Source organism: Lissotriton helveticus, chromosome 11, assembly GCF_964261635.1.
Source record: "Lissotriton helveticus chromosome 11, aLisHel1.1, whole genome shotgun sequence".
Taxonomy (NCBI): domain Eukaryota; kingdom Metazoa; phylum Chordata; class Amphibia; order Caudata; family Salamandridae; genus Lissotriton; species Lissotriton helveticus.
In genome coordinates this window covers 543,360,166-543,381,364 of record NC_136072.1, presented here as the reverse complement: position 1 = coordinate 543,381,364, position 21,199 = coordinate 543,360,166, and the positions used below count along the sequence as shown (strand labels likewise).

Below are 21,199 nucleotides of genomic sequence, written 5' to 3'. Positions count from 1 at the left end.
GCAGGGCACACTGGTCTTGTGGATGGGTCCTAGGTCAAGACTACACTGGCAGGAGGGAAGGAAGGGTGGCACTAGGCCATGTTAGGCACAGTTTGATGGCAGGTGCTTCTTGGAAGTGCCCCTGCAGGGCACACTGGTCTTGTGGATAGGCCTCACTTTAGCTTACATTGGTGTCAAGCAAGCACCTGCCACGGTTCTGTATTGTTGTGCCTGATGGTGACACCTTCTTAGACCACATTAACTAACATCCAGTGCAACACAGGCCCTATAAACAGGTCTTCTCTGTAGCTGAGTTGAGCACCTACCCGCTGGGAACCTCACATGACGCTGGGATAATCTCTCAGGCTGAACCTCGTCTGAGGATAGTTTTTTTCAGATAGGCTTTATGCATTTCTCCTGAGTGAAGTTTGATCTCCTAAAGAGGCTCTGGGAATCCCTGCCTGGCTTTTATTGCATGAACCTTGGAAATCTTTTTCTAGATCGTGTTTATCTGCAGGGCACTGGGATCTTTGCAGTGTTTGGGTTATTACCTACAGAGTGAATGGAATCTCTGACTCTTCTTTATCGAGCCAGGCCTTTGAGCACTTATTTCCTTCTCTCCGCTAGGAACTTCTTGCTTGCTTTTGAGTAGATCTAGACCAGAGTAGTGTATCTGTAACCTCAATACAGGTGTTTGTGGTCTAGTGACCCCTCAGCTCAGGACTCTGGATCCTGAAGGCTTCTGGTTTGAAGGGTGTAACATCTTCCCACCCTCAGTGATTCTCAACTGAGGGGACAATTGTTTTGATATCTCTATGTGATACTTTCATTGTAAGACATCTTTGTTTCGTGATGGCTGCTCTACAAACACTCTCCGAGGGACTTTGACTTTGTCAGACCTTGGCTGTACCTTCTGCTTATCTGCTTTTTGTTCCTCCCTCAGATCCCAGTTCATGGATTCCGACATGGATTATGAAAGGCCAAATGTAGAAACCATCAAGTGTGTGGTTGTCGGGGACAATGCTGTTGGGAAGACCCGTCTCATTTGTGCTCGTGCCTGTAATGCCACCTTAACGCAGTACCAGCTTTTAGCAACACATGTGCCTACGGTGTGGGCTATTGACCAGTACCGCGTGTGCCAAGAGGTAAGGATAACTGGTTTTAATACTAATCGAAATGTATGATGAGGGTGTTTGGGTCATGAAGTGCTGCTCTTCATGCAAGGTGTGTACAATGGAGTAATCTCTCTCGCATGCCTCCTCTTACAGGTGAATCTACTTTGGTTTCCTTCACTACTTCTGCTGTGTGTGTGTGTGTGTGTGTGTGTGTGTGTGTGTGTGTATATATATATATATATATATAATCTCACTCCAACCTTTGTTTTTTTCAGTGCATATATATGTGTGTGTTTGTGTGTGTGTGTGTATATATATATATATATATATATATATATATATATATATATATATATATATATATATATATACACACACACACACACACACATATATATGCACTGAAAAAAACAAAGGTTGGAGTGAGATTATATTTAGGTTTGGTAATAATATCGAACTTTGCATAACGACAACCCCTCAGAAATTCACTGGAAAAAACAAAGGTTAAAGGGACATTATAGTTAGGTGAAAATGTATGGTAAAACATACCGTTTTAAACACCAGTGAAATTCACCAGTTATAGTTATCTCTAGGAACTATAACTCATGTCCTATAGTAACTATTACACACGCCCCTGCCATGCACAGTGTTGTAATCAATGATGTAATTTCAGATGTTGCAGTGATTTTATCAATGATATCAAACATCTTGTCATGACTGTTGTAATATAAAAGGTCATCAGCAGTGCACGGGAGTTTGCACCTGTTTGCTGGAATCCAACACAGATAGTCAGGCCCAACCCTTTTTAATTTCTTTTTGAATCCCACGATTGTCCAGCTGCAGCTAGTGAGAACCCCCGTGTTTCTGTAGGGCTCCTGTTGCAGTCCCGGAGCCTGCCTGTCTCCTGCAAGACTCTTGAGGGATTTAGAAAATTCCCCCAAAAGATTTCAAAAACATTTAGGCCCAAGGGGGGCCACCGGAAGCCTCCCATATAATCCAGGGGTCACAGTATGCCTACCCACTTACACGCAATTTGTAAAAGAAATTCAGGACACTGAGACTTCGTGTCCTGAAATGGCAACCGCACCTTTTTTCTTCATGTTGCGTCTAGCCAATCGCAGCACGAGCTCCCACAGAGAATGAGACGGCCGAGGGGGAAAAAAGCCCCCTCGACCACTCAGATCGCTCTATATTTTGATTTTGAGCAACCTCGTGTGAACCCAACCGTCCATATATATGTTTTTTAACCTTAAGTTCTCAAAAACTCCGACCATTTTCTCATACCCTTCGAACTACCCCTAAACTCAGTCACAAAACAAGAGTCCGCCATTAGAGCTAAGGGCAGAAAATGGCATAAACTTACACTTGCGGCCCTAGAACCTAACTACCACAACAGTCTAATCCCTCTCCCGGACGACCTCAACAAAGCAGTGAATGCACTAAACAACGACCTCACGGCCGCAATCGAGAAAGCCGCACCTCTTCAAAACCTCTCCTCCCGTAGGAAACAACCTTCGGCCCCATGGTTTACGGAAGTACTACGGGCACATAAAAGTACATGCAAAAAGCTAGAACGCCAATGGAGACAGAACTACGATACAGGAGCTAAGGCCCTATATCGACAAAGCCTTAAAGAGTTTCGCAAACTCAAACGTCAATCCATGACCACCTATTTCTGCGAAACAATTGCCAAAGCAAATAATTCTACCAAAGCTCTATTCAATATAGTGAAAGAATTCACTCACCCCAGCGCACTATGCACTCCTGTTCCCGGGTCACAGACGCTATGCGAAAACCTATCTAACTTCTTTGAAGAAAAAATTGCCAACATAGCGGCAGCAATCCATCAGAAAGATCAAGATTCCTCCACCGACCCCATCCCTAGTAGCATGCATGCATTCGCCTCATTTCAGCCCCTAAGCAAAGAACTTGCTCTTAAACTACTTCTGGAATGTAAATCTGGCTCACCCCTGGACCCAGCCCCTGCTCGGATCATGAACGAAATCGCCCCCATCATCATTAATCCCCTTCTAGATATCTGGAATGCCTCATTACGCACAGGGGTGGTTCCCACGGCATGGAAACACGCCATGCTAATCCCCCTACAAAAAAAAACTGGCATTGACCCCTCCTGCCTAAACAACTACAGACCAATTTCACTTCTACCCAAGCCCGCAAAAGTTCTGGAAAAAGCCGTCCAAAAACAACTGTCCCACTACCTGGAATCCAACTCCCTATTCCACGACACCCAGTCAGGCTTTAGACCTGACTACAGTACTGAGTCGTACAAAAGGGGGTGGTGATGGACGGAGCATCTGAATCAATCAAACACTCACACCCAGTCAAAAGATCTGGGTTTAATCCATCACCGTTCTTTAGCCCACTCTGCCACCTCAGTTCAGACACGGCTATATGCAAATCAGTCTGACCCTGTGCCCCTTGGGAACAGTCCAGCCCGAACTGCCAAGCCATGTCTTCCCTGGACCGGAAACAAGCTTCCGAGGACCGGTTTCTGGCATTCCAGCCGTCTTCAGCCCGGCTTGCTTGAATCCAGTGGCAAAGTGAGCAAGGGACTCACGTCTGAGCATACCCTGCCACACTTATGGCGGCAAAAAGCGGTACAAAAGGGGGTGGTGATGGACGGAGCATCTGAATCAATCAAACACTCACACCCAGTCAAAAGATCTGGGTTTAATCCATCACCGTTCTTTAGCCCACTCTGCCACCTCAGTTCAGACACGGCTATATGCAAATCAGTCTGACCCTGTGCCCCTTGGGAACAGTCCAGCCCGAACTGCCAAGCCATGTCTTCCCTGGACCGGAAACAAGCTTCCGAGGACCGGTTTCTGGCATTCCAGCCGTCTTCAGCCCGGCTTGCTTGAATCCAGTGGCAAAGTGAGCAAGGGACTCGCGTCTGAGCATACCCTGCCACACTTATGGCGGCAAAAAGCGGTACAAAAGGGGGTGGTGATGGACGGAGCATCTGAATCAATCAAACACTCACACCCAGTCAAAAGATCTGGGTTTAATCCATCACCGTTCTTTAGCCCACTCTGCCACCTCAGTTCAGACACGGCTATATGCAAATCAGTCTGACCCTGTGCCCCTTGGGAACAGTCCAGCCCGAACTGCCAAGCCATGTCTTCCCTGGACCGGAAACAAGCTTCCGAGGACCGGTTTCTGGCATTCCAGCCGTCTTCAGCCCGGCTTGCTTGAATCCAGTGGCAAAGTGAGCAAGGGACTCACGTCTGAGCATACCCTGCCACACTTATGGCGGCAAAAAGCGGTACAAAAGGGGGTGGTGATGGACGGAGCATCTGAATCAATCAAACACTCACACCCAGTCAAAAGATCTGGGTTTAATCCATCACCGTTCTTTAGCCCACTCTGCCACCTCAGTTCAGACACGGCTATATGCAAATCAGTCTGACCCTGTGCCCCTTGGGAACAGTCCAGCCCGAACTGCCAAGCCATGTCTTCCCTGGACCGGAAACAAGCTTCCGAGGACCGGTTTCTGGCATTCCAGCCGTCTTCAGCCCGGCTTGCTTGAATCCAGTGGCAAAGTGAGCAAGGGACTCACGTCTGAGCATACCCTGCCACACTTATGGCGGCAAAAAGCGGTACTGAGTCAGCGCTGCTCGAGGTATCCGAATCGATCCGCGAATGCACGGACAAGGGAGAGGAGGCCATGCTGGTACTCCTCGACCTATCCGCGGCATTCGATACCATCTCACACGATAAACTGCTGATTCGTCTACAAGAAGTTGGTATCAGCGGACCCCCCCTGGAATGGATAAAATCCTTCCTCACAGATAGAATACAGCAAGTGATGCTGGGACCTTTTCTCTCCTCAAAAAAACAGCTGATCTGGGGCGTCCCTCAGGGCTCTGCCCTCAGCCCGCTCCTGTTTAACGTGTACCTCAAACCTCTGGCTAAAGTTGTTGAAACCTGGGGCGTCAAAGTAACCTTTTACGCTGACGACACCCAATTGGTGTTCGCCTTCAAAGAACACACAGAAAAATCTTTCAACAACTTCCGTCTCTGCATGCTCAACATCGCAGCCTGGATGTCCGCTAACAACCTGAAACTCAATACAGACAAAACCGAGGTTCTGTTCTTCAATCAAAAATCACCTATTTCCCCCAATCTCTGGTGGCCGTCTGAACTTAACCCCCCCCCAGAACCAGTTCAAACCGCCCGCAACCTTGGTTTTCAATTCAACACCTCCCTCTCATGCACAACCCAAATAAATAAAGTCACTTCTGCTTGTTTCGGGAAACTCCGAATGATAAAAAAAATCATTCCTTACCTGCCACTCGAGTCCCGTAAAACGATGGTTCATGCCCTCATCACTGCTCATCTGGACTACGCCAACAGCCTATACGTAGGCGCCCCCACTTACCTCATCCACCAACTCCAAAAAGTCCAGAATGCAGCTGCCAGGTTAGTCTGCAATATCCCATACCGCCATTCTATCACTCCCCACCTAATCAAACTTCACTGGCTCCCAATAAAACTCCGTATTCAGTTTAAGGCCCTGACCCTGGCTTTCAGAGCACTTAATGACCGAGGCCCACTCTACCTACGTCAAAGAATGAGATTTTCTCAAGCTCCAAGAAACTTGAGATCAAATCACCTCCGCCTCATGATCTGCCCCCGCTTTCGCCTCACTCGTACTGGGGGAAGGGCCTTGGCAGTAGCCACCTCCAAACTATGGAACCAACTACCCACTGAGCTAAGATTCCTAACGTCCGAACCTCAATTCAGGAAAAAACTGAAAACCTGGTTATTCTCGCAGATCTAAAAAACCCCCTCTCCTCGCCATCCCTCCTGAGAATATGTCTTCAGCGCCGGGACACCTCCGTCGGAGGTAGCTGTGCGCTCTACAAAATTCTAAATAAATAAATAAATAAATAAAAACAACTGTTCAGATTTACACCAAATTACAAAAAGCACACATTCTGGACCGAGATATAGCTTTCTGACAAATTTTGTGTATTTCACTTCAGCCTTTTTCACAGTATGGCTCTTTAATTTTCCTATGGAAAAATGAATGGAGAAATTAAGTTTTGGGACCGCCTGGATCTATCACATTTTTTTTTAAACAAACTTTATTGGCATTTATTATTCAGTTGAACACAGTTACAGTTTCATCCAATCCAGAGGCAATCAAATATCTGGATCTATCACATTTAACAATGAAAACAGGAATAAATGTTCTGTGAATGAAAGTTCGATTTCAACTTATGGATGTCGTAAATATATATATATATATATATCGGTTGAACAACATGCCTTAACTAGGCTTTTCTTTCATTTATTAAACGCAATGTTTGATTTATTGTGCGCCGTTATTCATCTAGAGGGCCGGCCTGCGACTGGCAGTATTTAATTTGTGCTTGTGGTTGCAGATGGTGGGCACTGACACTCATTTTTTGGGACAGGGGCTAATTTTACATTACATTATGGCCCAAAGCTAGAGAGAGAAGAGAAAGGAGGACAAGAAATATAGGAAGACTGCGTCAAGGGGAATAAACAAAAAGAGAAAAAAATCCAACAAACTTGAGATATTGAGACTGGAAGGGTAGGGGGTGGAAGAAAGCCTTGTTATCAGTAAACCTTGGCGTTCGGCTGCACTGGAAGTGGGCTGCAAATAAAAACGTTGTTAACCTGCAGTTATGCCATTTTGGTCGAAGCTACCAGACAGCACAGCTGTCTGGTTTGCTAAAGATGTCTTGGGGACATTCAGAAAACTTCCCTGGGAATACATTCCACTTATTGCTTACCATTCGCTTTGTGATTTGTCACTCACATTTTCTGGCTTTCCATTTGTCCCTCCCATGGAGCAAAGCCTTTTCACACCAACTCCCCTTGTATTCATCCACAAGTGCTCCTTTCTGTAAACCGACCTGTACATCTTGTTCTCATCTTGCCACATTTGCTGTGCATTGAAAGACACAGGTTCAATGTCAGGCTCTGTCTTCTGAGGAATCTTGGTGTTTAATTTTCTTTCTCTGACTTCAAAGAGAGAGGATTTATGTGACAATTTTGCTGGATACTAGTGGAAGAAAAGTTTTTTTTTTTAGCACAGAGCAACATTTAAATAACTTGTGCAAATATTTCTGAATATATCAGAAGTAGGAGCCTACAAATGAAGCACATTTTTGTACTGTTCTGAAGTGTGTTGGAAACATACTTTAATATGATAAAAACAAATAAATACAATAGGTGATGCCATTTCTACACGTTTGTGCGCTGTATAGTTTTATGAGTAAAACTGTATGCCTGCGCAAATGTAATGTCATTTCAGTTGAAAATGTGCTGTCTCTAATGGCAGTCCACTAACACACCAAGCATACTACACTTTAAGCTACTCCACTACACTGCACCACTCTACACCACTGCACTCTTCTCTAGACCACTCCACTTTACACCACTCCATCCTTTTGCACTCTGTGGCACTGCACTCGACTCCACTCTGTGCCTTTCTGCAGCACTCTGCTCTGCAGCACTTCATTCTACGCCTCTCTACTCTATGCCACCCCACTCTTTGCCATTACACTCTACAACACTCCAGTATAGGCCACTCCAATGTCCTCAGTATTAATCAATAGGGATACCCAGTGCAGTGCAGAACCTGGGTACAATTACATGATACGAACAGTGGTTCTGCCTTGCCACAAAACACTTTTCAAAGCTAAATAACTTCAACGTTTTTTATCCCTTTCAACGTTAGGATATCAGTAAATGTTATACATATCTGTCTAAACACATACTCCAAGTAATAGCATAAACTAATTATGTTATTCTGTAATTTATTTCAAGCAAAAAGATTCTTGTATCATCATAAAAAACAGGTCATACACACATTATTATCTGGTGAAAAAAGTGAGACCGTGAAATAAAGTGTATTTCATGAATCACAACAGATCCATTGGGTACGCACATAACCAACATTAACATTCAGGCACGAAGTAAAAACCTTGTTATTCTTAAAATGACCTAGAATTAATAATGATCACTTTTACTGGTCAAAATGGAATGTAATGCTTCAAATTATGCGTCGACGTTTCGACCCCTGTGTATCTGTGCTTATATGTAGCACAGAAAGGTTGGAAATTTACTCCTGACAATGGCAGAAGTAAAACTTCTTCCAGAGTTGATAAAAAAGTAGTGATTGGAGGAAAAGTAAACTTGTAAATGCTCAACAGATATTCACCTGAGCAAATCTATAAGCAACATATTTGCTCTTGTTACAAAGCAGTTCACAAATATTTTCTAGGAGTATGATTTCCAGACATACTTCTGTAAATTCTTGTGAATTCATGAAAGCATAAATCTACACTAATGCAAGGACATATACCATGGGTGCAATTTTGTGACTTTCTTCAAAAATTGGGCCCCTAATTAGGTCTGCAGAAAACCAAGACCTTTTTTAAAATTACATATCTATCTATCTATCTATCTATCTATCTATCTATCTATCTATCTATCTATCTATCTATCTATCTATCTATCTATCTATCTATCTATCTATCTATCTATCTATCCAAATAATATTATTGCTTTTTGCCAATGTTTGTTATACTGGTGAGGGCCTGGCAACCCCTACAAAGTTTTACACAAAGCATATCAAAACAAGAGACATATTGGCTAAACCAAAAGTGTGACCACCAATATCAGAACTATTGGCTTTGCCAGTGCTTGTTTTATTTTCATGTTTCGCATTATCTTGTTGAAACTGGTTACACAAATTTTCTATTATGATATTATGAATATTGTTTGGAAGTACTTGCATTCTTCAACACATTGTACTAAATGATGGTTCTAAGAATTTTTACGTACAATTTCATAGTACTGTAGCAAAACATGTTTCCCCTAGTCCCAGGATGCTTATTTCCGTTCCAGGGAAGGCATGGCTTGGCAGTTCGGGCTGGACTGTTCCCATGAGGCACAAGGTCAATTCTGATTTGCATATAGCTGTGTCTGAACTGGGGTGGCTAAGTGAGCTAAAGAATGATGATGGATTCAACCTAGATCTGTGACTGGGGGTGAGTGTCTGAAAAGTTTCAGCGCTCCATCCATCATCATCTTGTGCTTGCTCTGTTCGCCCTAAGCTGTCAGGGTATGCACAGATGTGGGTCCCCTGCTCACTTTGCCCCTGGATTCAAGCTAGCCTGCCTGATGAGGGCTGTTAGCCCGAAACCGGTCCCGGGATGCTTGTTTCCGGTCCAGGGAAGACTTGGCTTGGCAGTTCGGGCTGGACTGTTCCCATGAGGCACAGGGTCAAGGCTGATTTGCATATAGCTGTGTCTGAACTGGTTGGCGAAGTGAACTAAAGAACGATGATGGATTCAACCCAGATCTGTGACTGGGGGTGAGTGTCTGAAAAGTTTCAGCGCTCCGTTCATCATCTCCTTGTGTTTGTTTTGTTCGCCTTAGGTGACAGGGTATGCTCAGACGTGGGTCTCTTGCTCACTTTGACACTGGATTTAAGCTAGCCTGGCTGATGAGGGCTGTTAGCCGGAATCCGGTCCCTGGATGCTTGTTTCCGGTCCAGGTAAGACATGGCTTGGCAGTTCGGCCTGGACTGTTCCCATGAGGCACAGGGTGAATACTGATTTGCATATAGCTGTGTCTGAACTGGGGTGGTGAATTGAGCTGTACGACGATGATGGATTCAACCCAGATCTGTGACTGGGGGTGAGTGTCTGAAATGAAAAGTTTAAGCGCTCCATCCATCATCTCCTTGAGTTTGCATTTTTTGTGAACATTTTATTTTGAAAACAAAGGATCGTCAATCTTACTTTCAAGCTTCTGCAGATATTTGCATCTAATTAGAGAGCATTCTAGGAGCATTGTATGTAGCCTCATTTTGTTAAACTTTGCAAATGTGTGTACATATGTTTACACTGGAACCACTATCAGAAGTGCAGTCCGAGTTTACATTTCCTTAGAGTGCTCATCCAAATAAGTATAAATGAACCATAAATTCAAGTTTGAACTGCATTAACATATGGACACAAATATTACCTTAATTGCAGACAGTGCCCTTCCCTGGTCCATAACAGGCTACAGGAATTCCACACCCCTGCCATTACACTCTACGCCACTTCACTTTACTCTGAAACAATCTATTTTACGCCACTCTGCTCCACTCCATTGTATGCCAATGCACTCCATGCCACTCTACTCTAAAGCACTGCACTCTACACAACTGCACTCTACATCAATGCACTCTACTCTGCACCACTGTACTCTTCTCTGCACCACTGTGCTCTATGCCACTGCTCTCTAAGCCACTCTACTCTACACCACTGCACTGTAAGACACTTTACACCATGCACTCTACAACACTCTACTCTGCACTTCTGCACTCTATGCCAATGCGGGCTATGCCACTCTACTCTGCATCACTGCACTGTATTCTGCATCACTCAACTTTACATTACTGCACTGTATGCCACTCCATTCTGCACTCCCCTCCACTCTACTCTGCACCACTGCACTCTACTATGTACCACTCTAATCTATGCCACTGCATTGTACAACACTACATTGTGCGCCTCAGAATTGTATGTTGCTGCACTCTGCGCCACTGCATTCTTTGCCACTATACTCTGCAACACTGTATGCCAGTGCCCTCTACATAAGTCCATTCTACTCTGTTCTACACCACTCCACGCCACTGCACTTTACTCTATGCCACTGCACTATACTCTGCAGCACTGTACTCAATGCTAATGTGCACTCTACTCTGCACTGCTCTACACTACTCCACTGCACTCTGTCACTCTACACTACTTCACACAACTACACTCTACTCTGCAACACTGAACTCTGCACCACTCTACTCCGCACTACTGCATTCTATGCCAGTGCACCCTGTGCCACTGCACTCTATTCCAATGCGCTCTGCATCACTGCACTCTATGCCAGTGCACTCTAAAGCACTATATTTTACTCAGAAACAATTTACTCTGAACCACTCTACTCCACCGCATTCTATGCCACTCCACTCTACTCTACACCACTATACTCTATGGCACTCTACTCTGCATAGGACCACTCGGCATCACTCAACTCTGCTCCACAGCACTCTAATTTGCAACACTCTAATCTACGCCACTGCATAGTACGATGCTGCATTGTATGCCACTGAATTCTATGCCGCTACACTCCACGCCTATGCACTCTACACCAGTCCACTCTATGCCACTCCAATACGCAACACCAGGGCCGGACTGGGAACCAAAACCGTCCCTGGCAAAGTGCTTGGCCCCTCCCCCCCCCCACTCGGGGGGGGGGGGGGGGGGGGGGGTTGGAGGTGCCGCCGAGCGCTTTGCTAGGGCCGGTTTTCGGCCGATTTTGTTGCAGGGCCGGTTTTGCAGCCCCTGTAACAAAATCGGCCCCCAGGGGCTCAAACCCGGCCCCCACCCTTGCAGCGCACTGGGGGATTGCCCGGTGCCCGCTATGGCCAGTCCGGGCCTGCACAACACTCTACAACGCTCTACTCCACTGTTTGCCATTCCAGTCTGTAACTTTCAACACCACTCTTCTCTACGCCGCTAACTTGTAGCAAAGTTAAACAGTAACAATGCTGGTGTACAACATGGATAAAACACATTGGAAAAGCCAATGTAACGCTTGCATAGGCGAGACCTATTGGCTTTGCCAATGCTTGTTATAAATTAAGCACTGGACTCAGCCTATGAATGCATTGGCTGCAGAGAGCCCCATATTAAATCTGTTGACAATATCAACCCATATGGCAGTAAATTATTTGGTTGGGGTCTTCAACAAGGCTGGTATACCAGTGACATTATAGCTGTAGCACCTTTGAGGGTAGAAAAAGTGAATTTCATTCCATTGGGAGCCTAAAGCTACTTGAAGGCTTACATTTAAATGAGGAATGGTTTCCAAACTTTAACAGAGTCCTCAATTTGGACATCACCCTGTGTGAAGTAAGCCCGTAAGTATGCAGGGCAGCCGTCCTTGTGGGACTGTAACTCAGCAGCGCCTTTTACTGCAATGCTTGCAACTTGCAGTAGAGTAAGATTTCACAAGAGTTTCCAGGTGGATCCTTTAAGCTCCTAATGTGATGTATTTCCTCCCTTGCATGTGTCTTGCAGCCCCACCCTCTCTCAGAGTGCTAGACAACTTACAGCAGGGACTTCAGTTACATTACAAACATACCAGCAGTAAGTAGTGGGTACTTGTGACTCCCTGCTGACTTGATGCATCCCTCAAGTGCTGCTAACATCAACACGTCACTAGTGTTACTTCCCTATTTGAAGCCCTTCATGACTAATGTATACGAGGCATACACCCGCTTGTCGAAGTAGCACTCTGCCCATCACGCTGGTTTCTGTACCCCACAACTCTATGACCGTCAGGTATATTAACGTTCCAATACTTTTCCAATTCTTTTTGTAAAAGTAACTAGAATTAGTTCATAAAGCTCATCATTGTTTCTTCAAAACAAACTGGCGTCTTCCTTATTAAAACATTTAAAAATCCAAATCAGTGTTACGAGCAGTTCATTATTTAATCTTCATGACATCTTTTTCTGTTTTCTGCTTGCCATTCTCCATTGTATTTCGGACGTTTGGGCCCTTCTTCAAGCGGCATGAATTATTTAAAAGGCTTGTATATCACAGAACAAACTCAACCTTCAACTTTGTTCACGTAGACCTAGTGCTACATATTAGCTTTGCCTCCATTCCCCATGCCTTTATTCTACTGTCCAGTGGGGTTTAATGCTTCTCTCCCCTTTTGAAGTGTGTGGCGTGCAGTCATGCTTTTCAAAGAGACACCTTAGTATCTTCTGGTGCGTCTTCCTTCCCCCATGTCCTGTATGTGTGTCCATCAAGCCTTCCAGCAGGGCCTTCACACTCCTTCTCAGTGACCTACCATACACAGGTGCTGCCTACGTTTAACTGAAACTGCATGTGTTTGACCTGAAGGCTACGTTTAACTGAAACTGCATGTGTTTGACCTGAAGGCGTACTTCTACCCACCATGTTACTAAATTATTGTAGATCGGTGTTCTCTCCCGCCTTCATTTCCCACTAGCCCCCATGCAAAATATATGGCATGCATTGTTGATGTGTCCCACATAGCTTTGTATGGAGTAAGAACTGAAGAAGAAACTCAATTTGGAATATATACTGCTATTTCCCTCCACTTATTGTCTCTTGGCCTGCAGGGATACCTCTACTAAAATGGGCCCTCTGCAGTTGATTTCACATATGTGACACTGGCAATGCCTCTTTGTCACAAACCTCTTGTCACGTGAATTCCAACAGCACTCCTACCGCTCCATATGGTACGAAACATGGAGCCATTATGCTATTATTGTGTGTGATCTCTCTCTGTGCCGCACCTTTCCTACCACAATCTTTATCACCCTCATCATTTTCATCCTGCCCCAAACAATGTGCACAATTCAATAAAGAGTATCTTCCTCCCACTTCTACCTTTAAAACTAAGGTTTAGTGCCTCTTCTGCTTTCTTCTGCCACATTGTGTATGACCCACAGCTATGCCTCCTGTTCCTCCATAGGTGCTGGAGCGGTCCCGGGATGTTGTTGATGATGTCAGTGTGTCATTGCGCCTTTGGGATACATTTGGGGATCACCACAAGGATCGAAGATTCGCATATGGCAGGTAATATTTCTTCAGAAACTGATCATTATTTCTCTACATAATCGAGAAGACATTCTGGAATTCAAAAAGGCCACTTTTCACTAAATTTTCCCCTAAGCCTAAAATCACCATAGAACTCTCTTGCCCCAAAGCGAGTCGTTATCCAGTCCTGTGGGTCGCTCATGTTGTTTGTGGGAGTCTCCCACATACTTTGCTTGTGGATTTGGCAAGGTGGAATAGTGGAATAGCTATTTGTTCTTGAAGGACTGTGGGAGAAGATTTAGTGTTGCTTGCTTACATCTTCTGCATTGCTCTTCTCTCCTCAGGTCTGATGTGGTTGTTTTGTGTTTCTCCATCGCTAACCCGAACTCTCTGCACCATGTCAAGACCATGTGGTATCAGGAGATCAAGCACTTCTGCCCCCGAGCACCCGTCATCCTTGTGGGCTGCCAGCTTGACCTGCGTTATGCTGACTTGGAAGCAGTAAACCGTGCACGACGACCCTTAGCCAGGTGAGGCATGGACAAGGCATGTGTGGCAGAAGACATTGTCTGCGGGAGGTGCCTGGGGTTTTCTTTGAAGTGCTGGAGCAGAAGTGCCTGTATGGGCTGTGGGGGAGTTAAAAGGCTGACATGTCCTACTGCAATCAGAGTTGTGAGATGCTTTGGAATATCTCATCGGGTAGTGTGGGTCTGTCTAAAATGCGTTGTTTGTATTAGGACAGCATGAGTTCAGGCCTTAGTTTATCATTATATGTTGACGTGGTCACAAGCTAAGCAGATTTGAAATATTCATTAGAGGGTCAAAAATGTGAGGTTTCCGGTGGTTAGATGGTTTTGGTGAGCAGCTCCACTGGCGAGTTCACCCATTCCTATGCTTATTTTGAGAAAGCCTTAAATTGGTCACCCCCTGTGAATTTTGAAGGTCTATATGTCTCTGATGGAGTGGTTTTGTACAGAGGAGTACATTTACTTAGCCTGTGGTTGTGCCATTGATCGGGTCCAAGACATTTCATGATGAAGTTTCTTCTAGATGCCTTTAAAGAGATTACATCATTGACTACTTGTCAATCACAGTGTAAAGTCATAGGTGTATAAACATTCTCAAATTACTTTTGCCTGGTGTTAAAGACCGTCATCACTTTTTTTACTGAGAGGGGAGAAGCTTCTTCTCTGTTTTTTATAATTGCCCCTTTCACACTCATGCCACACCACCCTCCATTCTGGCTTAATAAGTAGACAAAGTCGGAGCAGGATAGGACGTTTCTGTAGACTGTGAGGGTGGAGAGCTTAGCAGGACTGATTTCCAGGACTGACTTCAGCCTCTTTCTTTTTGCCATTGTCAGTCCTACTCCGCCCCTCGATCTCTACTCGAGCCCATTAATGTAATTTCCTCATCCCTCTCTTTTCCGGCCCATTCAGATCTCTGGCCTGTTTTCTTGCTTGTGGCCTAGTGGACAATCAATTTAGAATGACAGTAGTGAGAGTAGGGAGTGAAAGAGGTTGTGGGTTAGATTCAAGACTGTCAGTAGCTTGGTGGAGGGTGAGGTGACGAAGGCCTGACCCGTCCCCTCAAAGGCAGTCTACTTACAGACTTCCCCCTCCTCTCTTATCAAAAACTTGCTTTATGCCACCTTCTCAAGCATTTCACTTGTTTACAGGTAAACATTGATGGAAATGCACCCTTTGAAGGAAAGAATGAAGGCAACTGTCCTCTACATATGTACTTCAATGCATTTACCCTAATAACTTGACAATAAAACACCAATAAAATGTTGCCTTGTGATTTCACATCAGTGATTTCTACGTAAAGTAATTGTGGTGGCAGATATCGCAGTGGGATAGGTTATGGGTAAAAGCTTAATGGAAATCATAGGCTCTTCTGAGGAAGCAGTGCCTTCGAGCTCTTTGATCTAAGTTGCCCACCTTCTGCAGCAAATACACCCTCCTTTCTTTCTCTCTCCTAACACAGAGCTCTTTACTCATTCCACTTGTCCCTCCTACTCCCTACACACCAAACCTTCACTTTCACTCCCTAATTCTGCCTTTCTCGATAAAGCAGTAGGGTGACTTAAATTCTTCTGTGATTTTGACCTGCCCACTTCTCGCCCATGGCAGTGAAAATGTTTGCATTGCATAGTCTTTTACTCTACTTCAGCACTGGAGAACCAGTAAAAATGTTCACTGGTAGCCACAAAAATGTAGAGGGTTGAAAATATATGGGACAAATGAGAAGGTCACTTAGATAATGACAAGAAAATTATATAATTCTTCCTCTCCTGCCGTTTCAGGCTAGGAAAATCATGGTCCAGGCCCTTGTCCTATCCCGGCTGGACTATGCGAACGCGCTCTATTTAGGTGCCCCTGTCGCCACCCTTTCCAAATTACAAACTATCCAGAATTGGGCCGCAAGACTCTTACTGGGCACCCCTAAACACCAGTTGGCCAAACCTGCCCTGAAATCACTCCATTGGCTTCCTTTCCAGGACAGAGTCAAGTTCAAGTCCCTGTGTATTGCACATAAATCTCGATTCAAAACTGGTCCCCCCATTCTTCATCATAATATTATCCATCCCTATAGCCCAACAGAAGCCTGCGATCCAAAACTATGAACCTGGCCACTATCCCTAGGATCAGGAAAGCTAGAAGTGGAGGCCGGCAATTCTCGCTCAATGCCGCCAGACTCTGGAACTCCCTTCCCCTATACCTGCGAGCAGAACCCAACCAACTCTCCTTTCGCAGATCCCTAAAAACACTACTTTTTCCTGAACTGGCTCCACACCTCACTGCTGTTACTGCAAGCGCTGGGCTCCAATCACCATGTGCTATATAAATGTTACTCCATTTCAATTTCTCAATTTCAATAATTTTCATGCCTTGCTACACCTTGCCACGATTGCAGCTTTTTTAATGGGAGCTTGTTACTAGGCTTTCTGTGTTGTGGCTTTAGCCACGGTAGACCTATATAGGTTCTTTGTGTTGAGTTTGAGTAGCAGCTGGGTGTTAGGTGTGGAGCACTAGCTAAAAGGTGTAAAAAATCTGGGTCTCAGTGAAGTAGATGTTATTTACATGTACAGAGGAAATGTGAGTTATATTGGGCAGTGCATGTGTGGGCAGTATCTTTTTGATCATATTAAAGTGACTAGTGGTGAGCAGCCGGCCATATCTCTAAACATCTTCACTTGCTCTAATATTCTCTTTTATTTTGTTGTCTCTGATTACAATATTATGAATTTTCTGTTACAGACCAATCAAGCTCAATGAAATCCTCCCACCAGAGAAGGGCCGGGAGGTCGCCAAAGAGTTGGGTATCCCCTACTATGAGACAAGTGTGGTTGCGCAGTTTGGGATCAAAGACGTCTTCGACAATGCCATTCGTGCTGCACTTATCTCCCGTAGACACCTCCAGTTCTGGAAGTCCCATCTCCGTAATGCCCAAAAACCTTTGCTCCAAGCCCCCTTCCTGCCACCCAAGCCACCGCCACCCATCATTATTGTCTCAGACCCCCCAACCAACAATGATGATCACCCAGCCCACTTGCTGGAGGACCCCATGTGTGCTGATGTAATACTGGTTCTACAGGAGAAAATCAAAATATATGCTCACAAAATCTACCTCTCCACCTCCTCTTCAAAGTTCTACGATCTGTTCTTGATGGACCTCAGTGAAGACTTGCAGATTGGAGCCGGCTCTGGGGAACGGACATTTCATCAAGATGACCGTCAGGGCAGAGACCTCATTAGGGCTGCAAGTTTCTATATCTGTGATAGTACAGAGGACCTCAGCTGTAACCAGCCGTGCCTTAGAACTTCTACAAGTGATGGCATCCTGAAGGCCAGCGTGGGCGACGGTGAGGTAGTGGTGGAGCAAGGGCTCAAACGCCGGAGGAGTCTGTCCTCCTGGAGTCGGGCATTTATCAGCATCCAAGAGGAAATGTGTGATGACCCCTTCACCTTTAAGTCTCGCTTGATGATGGTAGTTAAGATGGATCCGTCTATCCAGCCTGGTCCCTTTCGAGCTGTGCTAAAGTATCTCTATACAGGGGAGTTGGATGAGAAGGAGCGCGACCTCATGCACATAGCCCACATTGCTGAACTTCTGGAGGTTTTCGACCTACGAATGATGGTGGCGAACATCCTGAACAATGAGGCCTTCATGAATCAGGAGATCACCAAGGCCTTCCACGTCCGCAGGAGCAACCGTGTAAAGGAGTGCCTCGCCAAGGGGACTTTCTCTGGTAGGGCCTATGCTTAAGTCGCAAGCAGACTTATTTCTTTTTAATATTTGCAGTTGTATAGTATATGCTGGCCTTAGGGCCTAGATTTATGTGGGAGCATAAAAGCATATTTCGGCCTATTTTTGGAGTTTATTAAATGGATAAAGTGGGCATGTTTTTACCATTATGCAAAGACACAATGCTTAAATCTGAAACAAACTGCTTTAGTATGAAGTAAGTGAAACAATAGTACGGACTCCTCTTAGGACATTTAGTAAATTGTGGACTTGGAAATGTACTGAATGATGCTGATTGATGACCGTTCTTAGATGGACATAGGTACAGTGGCACTGTTGTGTAAAATGTAGGCAGTAGAAGTGACAAGCAACTCTCTTTGGGTTCCTCTCTGTCACCTGGGCTCTCAGAGCATGAGCAGCTCACTGCAGAAGTCCTTTCAAGTTTACCACTGATTCTGCTGGGAGATATATTTTCCAGGTTCAGATGCTTTGTATTCCTTATATGAAATACCATATTAATAACAAAAATGGAGTTGTGCACATTTAAAACACTTTGAAGTGAACCTACACATTTTAACATTTCTGGCCCAGCTTGTATCGGATTCCATCTAGACCAAAGGGCACAACAAGGATCCTGTTATTTTACTCCTCCTGATCTGATTGTTCTGGGCCATAACCCGTTTTATTTTTGCAAGTTGATCAGGTTACTTTGTTCTTCTTGACATACAGTCTACACTCGGTCTCTACCCAGATGGCGGCCTCCTTGTCATCCCTGTTTGTAATTTGCGGGCGGCCCTTTTTCTGTAGTGACAGTTTCTCTGAATTGTTTAGCTTCATACTAGAAACTTTCCACCCATTCTGTTTAAGATCCTTAAACCATGCTATTTATTCTGCTCCTTGCTTAACATTGGGCGGGACTCAAGGTGGTGAAGCCTTTCTGTAAATGGGCTGGTCATGCTTGGCCTGCTCTATATCAGCAAGAAGAGAAATCTATATATTTTGCTACCTCTAAAATAGCATAAAACACATAATTCTAAAACTATAGAGAATTTTTTCCATTGCCATGATGCTCTACTGCTCCCCCGCCTTACTCAAAGCATCAGCAGAATTTAGGGAGTCATTTTCGACTTTTTTTTCCAAAGTATCATGCATTCATGCTATTATTCTTGCAACTAACATTTCTCTTGTTGCCATTAAGATTAATTTTCTGGTGATTCATTCATCTTAAGGCACTTGTGAGGAGTCCGCAGACACATTTTGGAATTTTGCATCTACTCCTAAATCTGATCTGCTGGCTCTAGCTTAAAATCTGGCTCACCTCTGTGCACTCAATAGTAGTCAATAACCAAAAAGTTTGACACAATTGACTTGGAAAAGCCAGGAAATTAAAGAAGCAATCAAAGTATAACCACACTATGTATTTTTGTTATATCAAAAATTCACTTATTTATTTACAATTAGATAAAACAGTTGTCTAAACGGCGCAATAGACTATCAAGTGTATAGTCAGTGAGGAAGAAAAGGGGTGCTCAAGTGATAAGGAAGGTGAAGAAAAAGACAATGGTGATAAACAGTTATATTATTTACACAATACAAAGCGGGATAGCCTCCGCTATCATATGGGCCTGTCCCCTATAAATGTCAATGGGGGGGGGGAAGAAAACCTCAAAATTAGGAGGGATACAGGCAAATCAATTGGTAAGCGTCGACGTTTCGACCCTGGTGCTCTTGGGATATTGAGGACCTCGGCTGCGGGTCTTCTTCAGGACTGTGAGGGGGGGAAAAGGGGGGGGGCGGCGGTGTGGCTGGGCCGTTGTCCAACAGATCGTCTGGATTTTACACCAGTGGAGTTGTTCGAGTATGGACCTCCATCCACGCTTCTAATGGATAGGTCACCTAGTGTCTTGTGGTGGTCAGATGATATATTGACCCTCTATCAGGCTGGTATTCTCAGTGAGGCCTTGTGGTGGTCAGATGATATATTGACTCTCTATCAGGCTGGTATTCTCAGTGGGGCCGCTAAAAAGAAATTCTGGCGCGGTCCTACCGGTGCCCCCTCGGGCGTTCCGGTGTTCTGGTGTCTGGGTATATCAGGGACGATAATGTTCGCCCTTATTCCGTTGTGTAATATCTCTGGCGGGTACTCACGTCACCTCGGGAAATCGTTTTAATTGGGCCTGGTACCGCAGGAGTGCTATTGCCACAGGACAGCTTCAGTTGGCGTTTGTTCACTGAGTGAAAAAGGCCCGCACTGGGGGACGGCGTTTTTCTGTGAACACGGCGAACCTCTGGAATACCCTCCCCCGTAAACTTAGGATGGAATCAAATCACCTCCTATTCAGAAAATCACTGAAAACGCACCTCTTCCCCTGATCCCTCTGATCTCCTCTGCTACCCTCCCTCTCGACTGTCTAGGTCCAGCGCTGGGATGCTTACGGGTTACTACGCGCTTTACAAAACCCAAATAAAAAAAAAATATATAAAAAAACGTGTATCTGCCAGAAAAATGTTGGAAATAGAGCAAAGAGACACCTGAAAGGTCAGTGAAGATTTTAAACTCTGGAGACGGAAGTAAAATATTTGTGTACAGGACAGCCAGGACTGTTTATTTGACTGCTAATCTGGGTGTTCTGTACTGGCCCAGCATGTCCTTACTATCAAATATAAAGGACTGTATGAATAGTGTGCACGATGACACCAGAAAACCTGTCACTTTACCAAAATGAATGTACAATAAGAATTTGGCCCTCCAGATGAGGGTCTCTTCAGGGCCAAGATACAGGTTAGAAAAACGTAAGAGTAACAAGTTTTCTTTACCAACTCCTTATTTATTGCTTTAAATTTCAGTTTAGTTATGAATTTAAAATGTTGGATTAATAGTTGAAAACTCATACTTTCATTACACTGACTACAAACCAAATTGGGTTGGAGCTGAATTCCAAACTTTTAAGAAAGGGGAATTTTCATGAGATTAACCTAATTCGATTGATTCTTCTGTGGAGTGGACTTTGAGGTCTCCAGGATACTCTAATCCTAAACACTAGATTTCTCTGAGATAGCTTGTAATCTCATGGTTCTCTAAGCACAGCCTATTTCTTTATCAGCTAACATGCAAGTTTGTAGTGGCCATTATTGTTTGTTTCGTAACGGATCCACAGGCAGGTTTCTTTGGGGTATGTTTGACAGGCAGAGGTCTTTGTCTGAGTAGCATTTGGTGCATGGCAA

General features: G+C 44.6%; 1 protein-coding gene across 4 annotated transcripts in view; it reads left to right on the top strand.

Annotated features, from left to right (window-relative positions):
• Window positions 1–21,199, top strand: part of RHOBTB2 (Rho related BTB domain containing 2) — a 260,721-nt gene that overhangs the window by 214,211 nt on the left and 25,311 nt on the right. For all 4 annotated transcript variants that reach the window (XM_078666263.1, XM_078666262.1, XM_078666264.1 and 1 more), the window contains 4 exons: window positions 923–1,124; window positions 13,659–13,762; window positions 14,068–14,253; window positions 16,987–17,978. In XM_078666263.1, coding sequence (XP_078522389.1) covers window positions 923–1,124; window positions 13,659–13,762; window positions 14,068–14,253; window positions 16,987–17,978 — 1,484 coding nt within the window. The remainder of the gene's footprint in view (window positions 1–922; window positions 1,125–13,658; window positions 13,763–14,067; window positions 14,254–16,986; window positions 17,979–21,199) is intronic.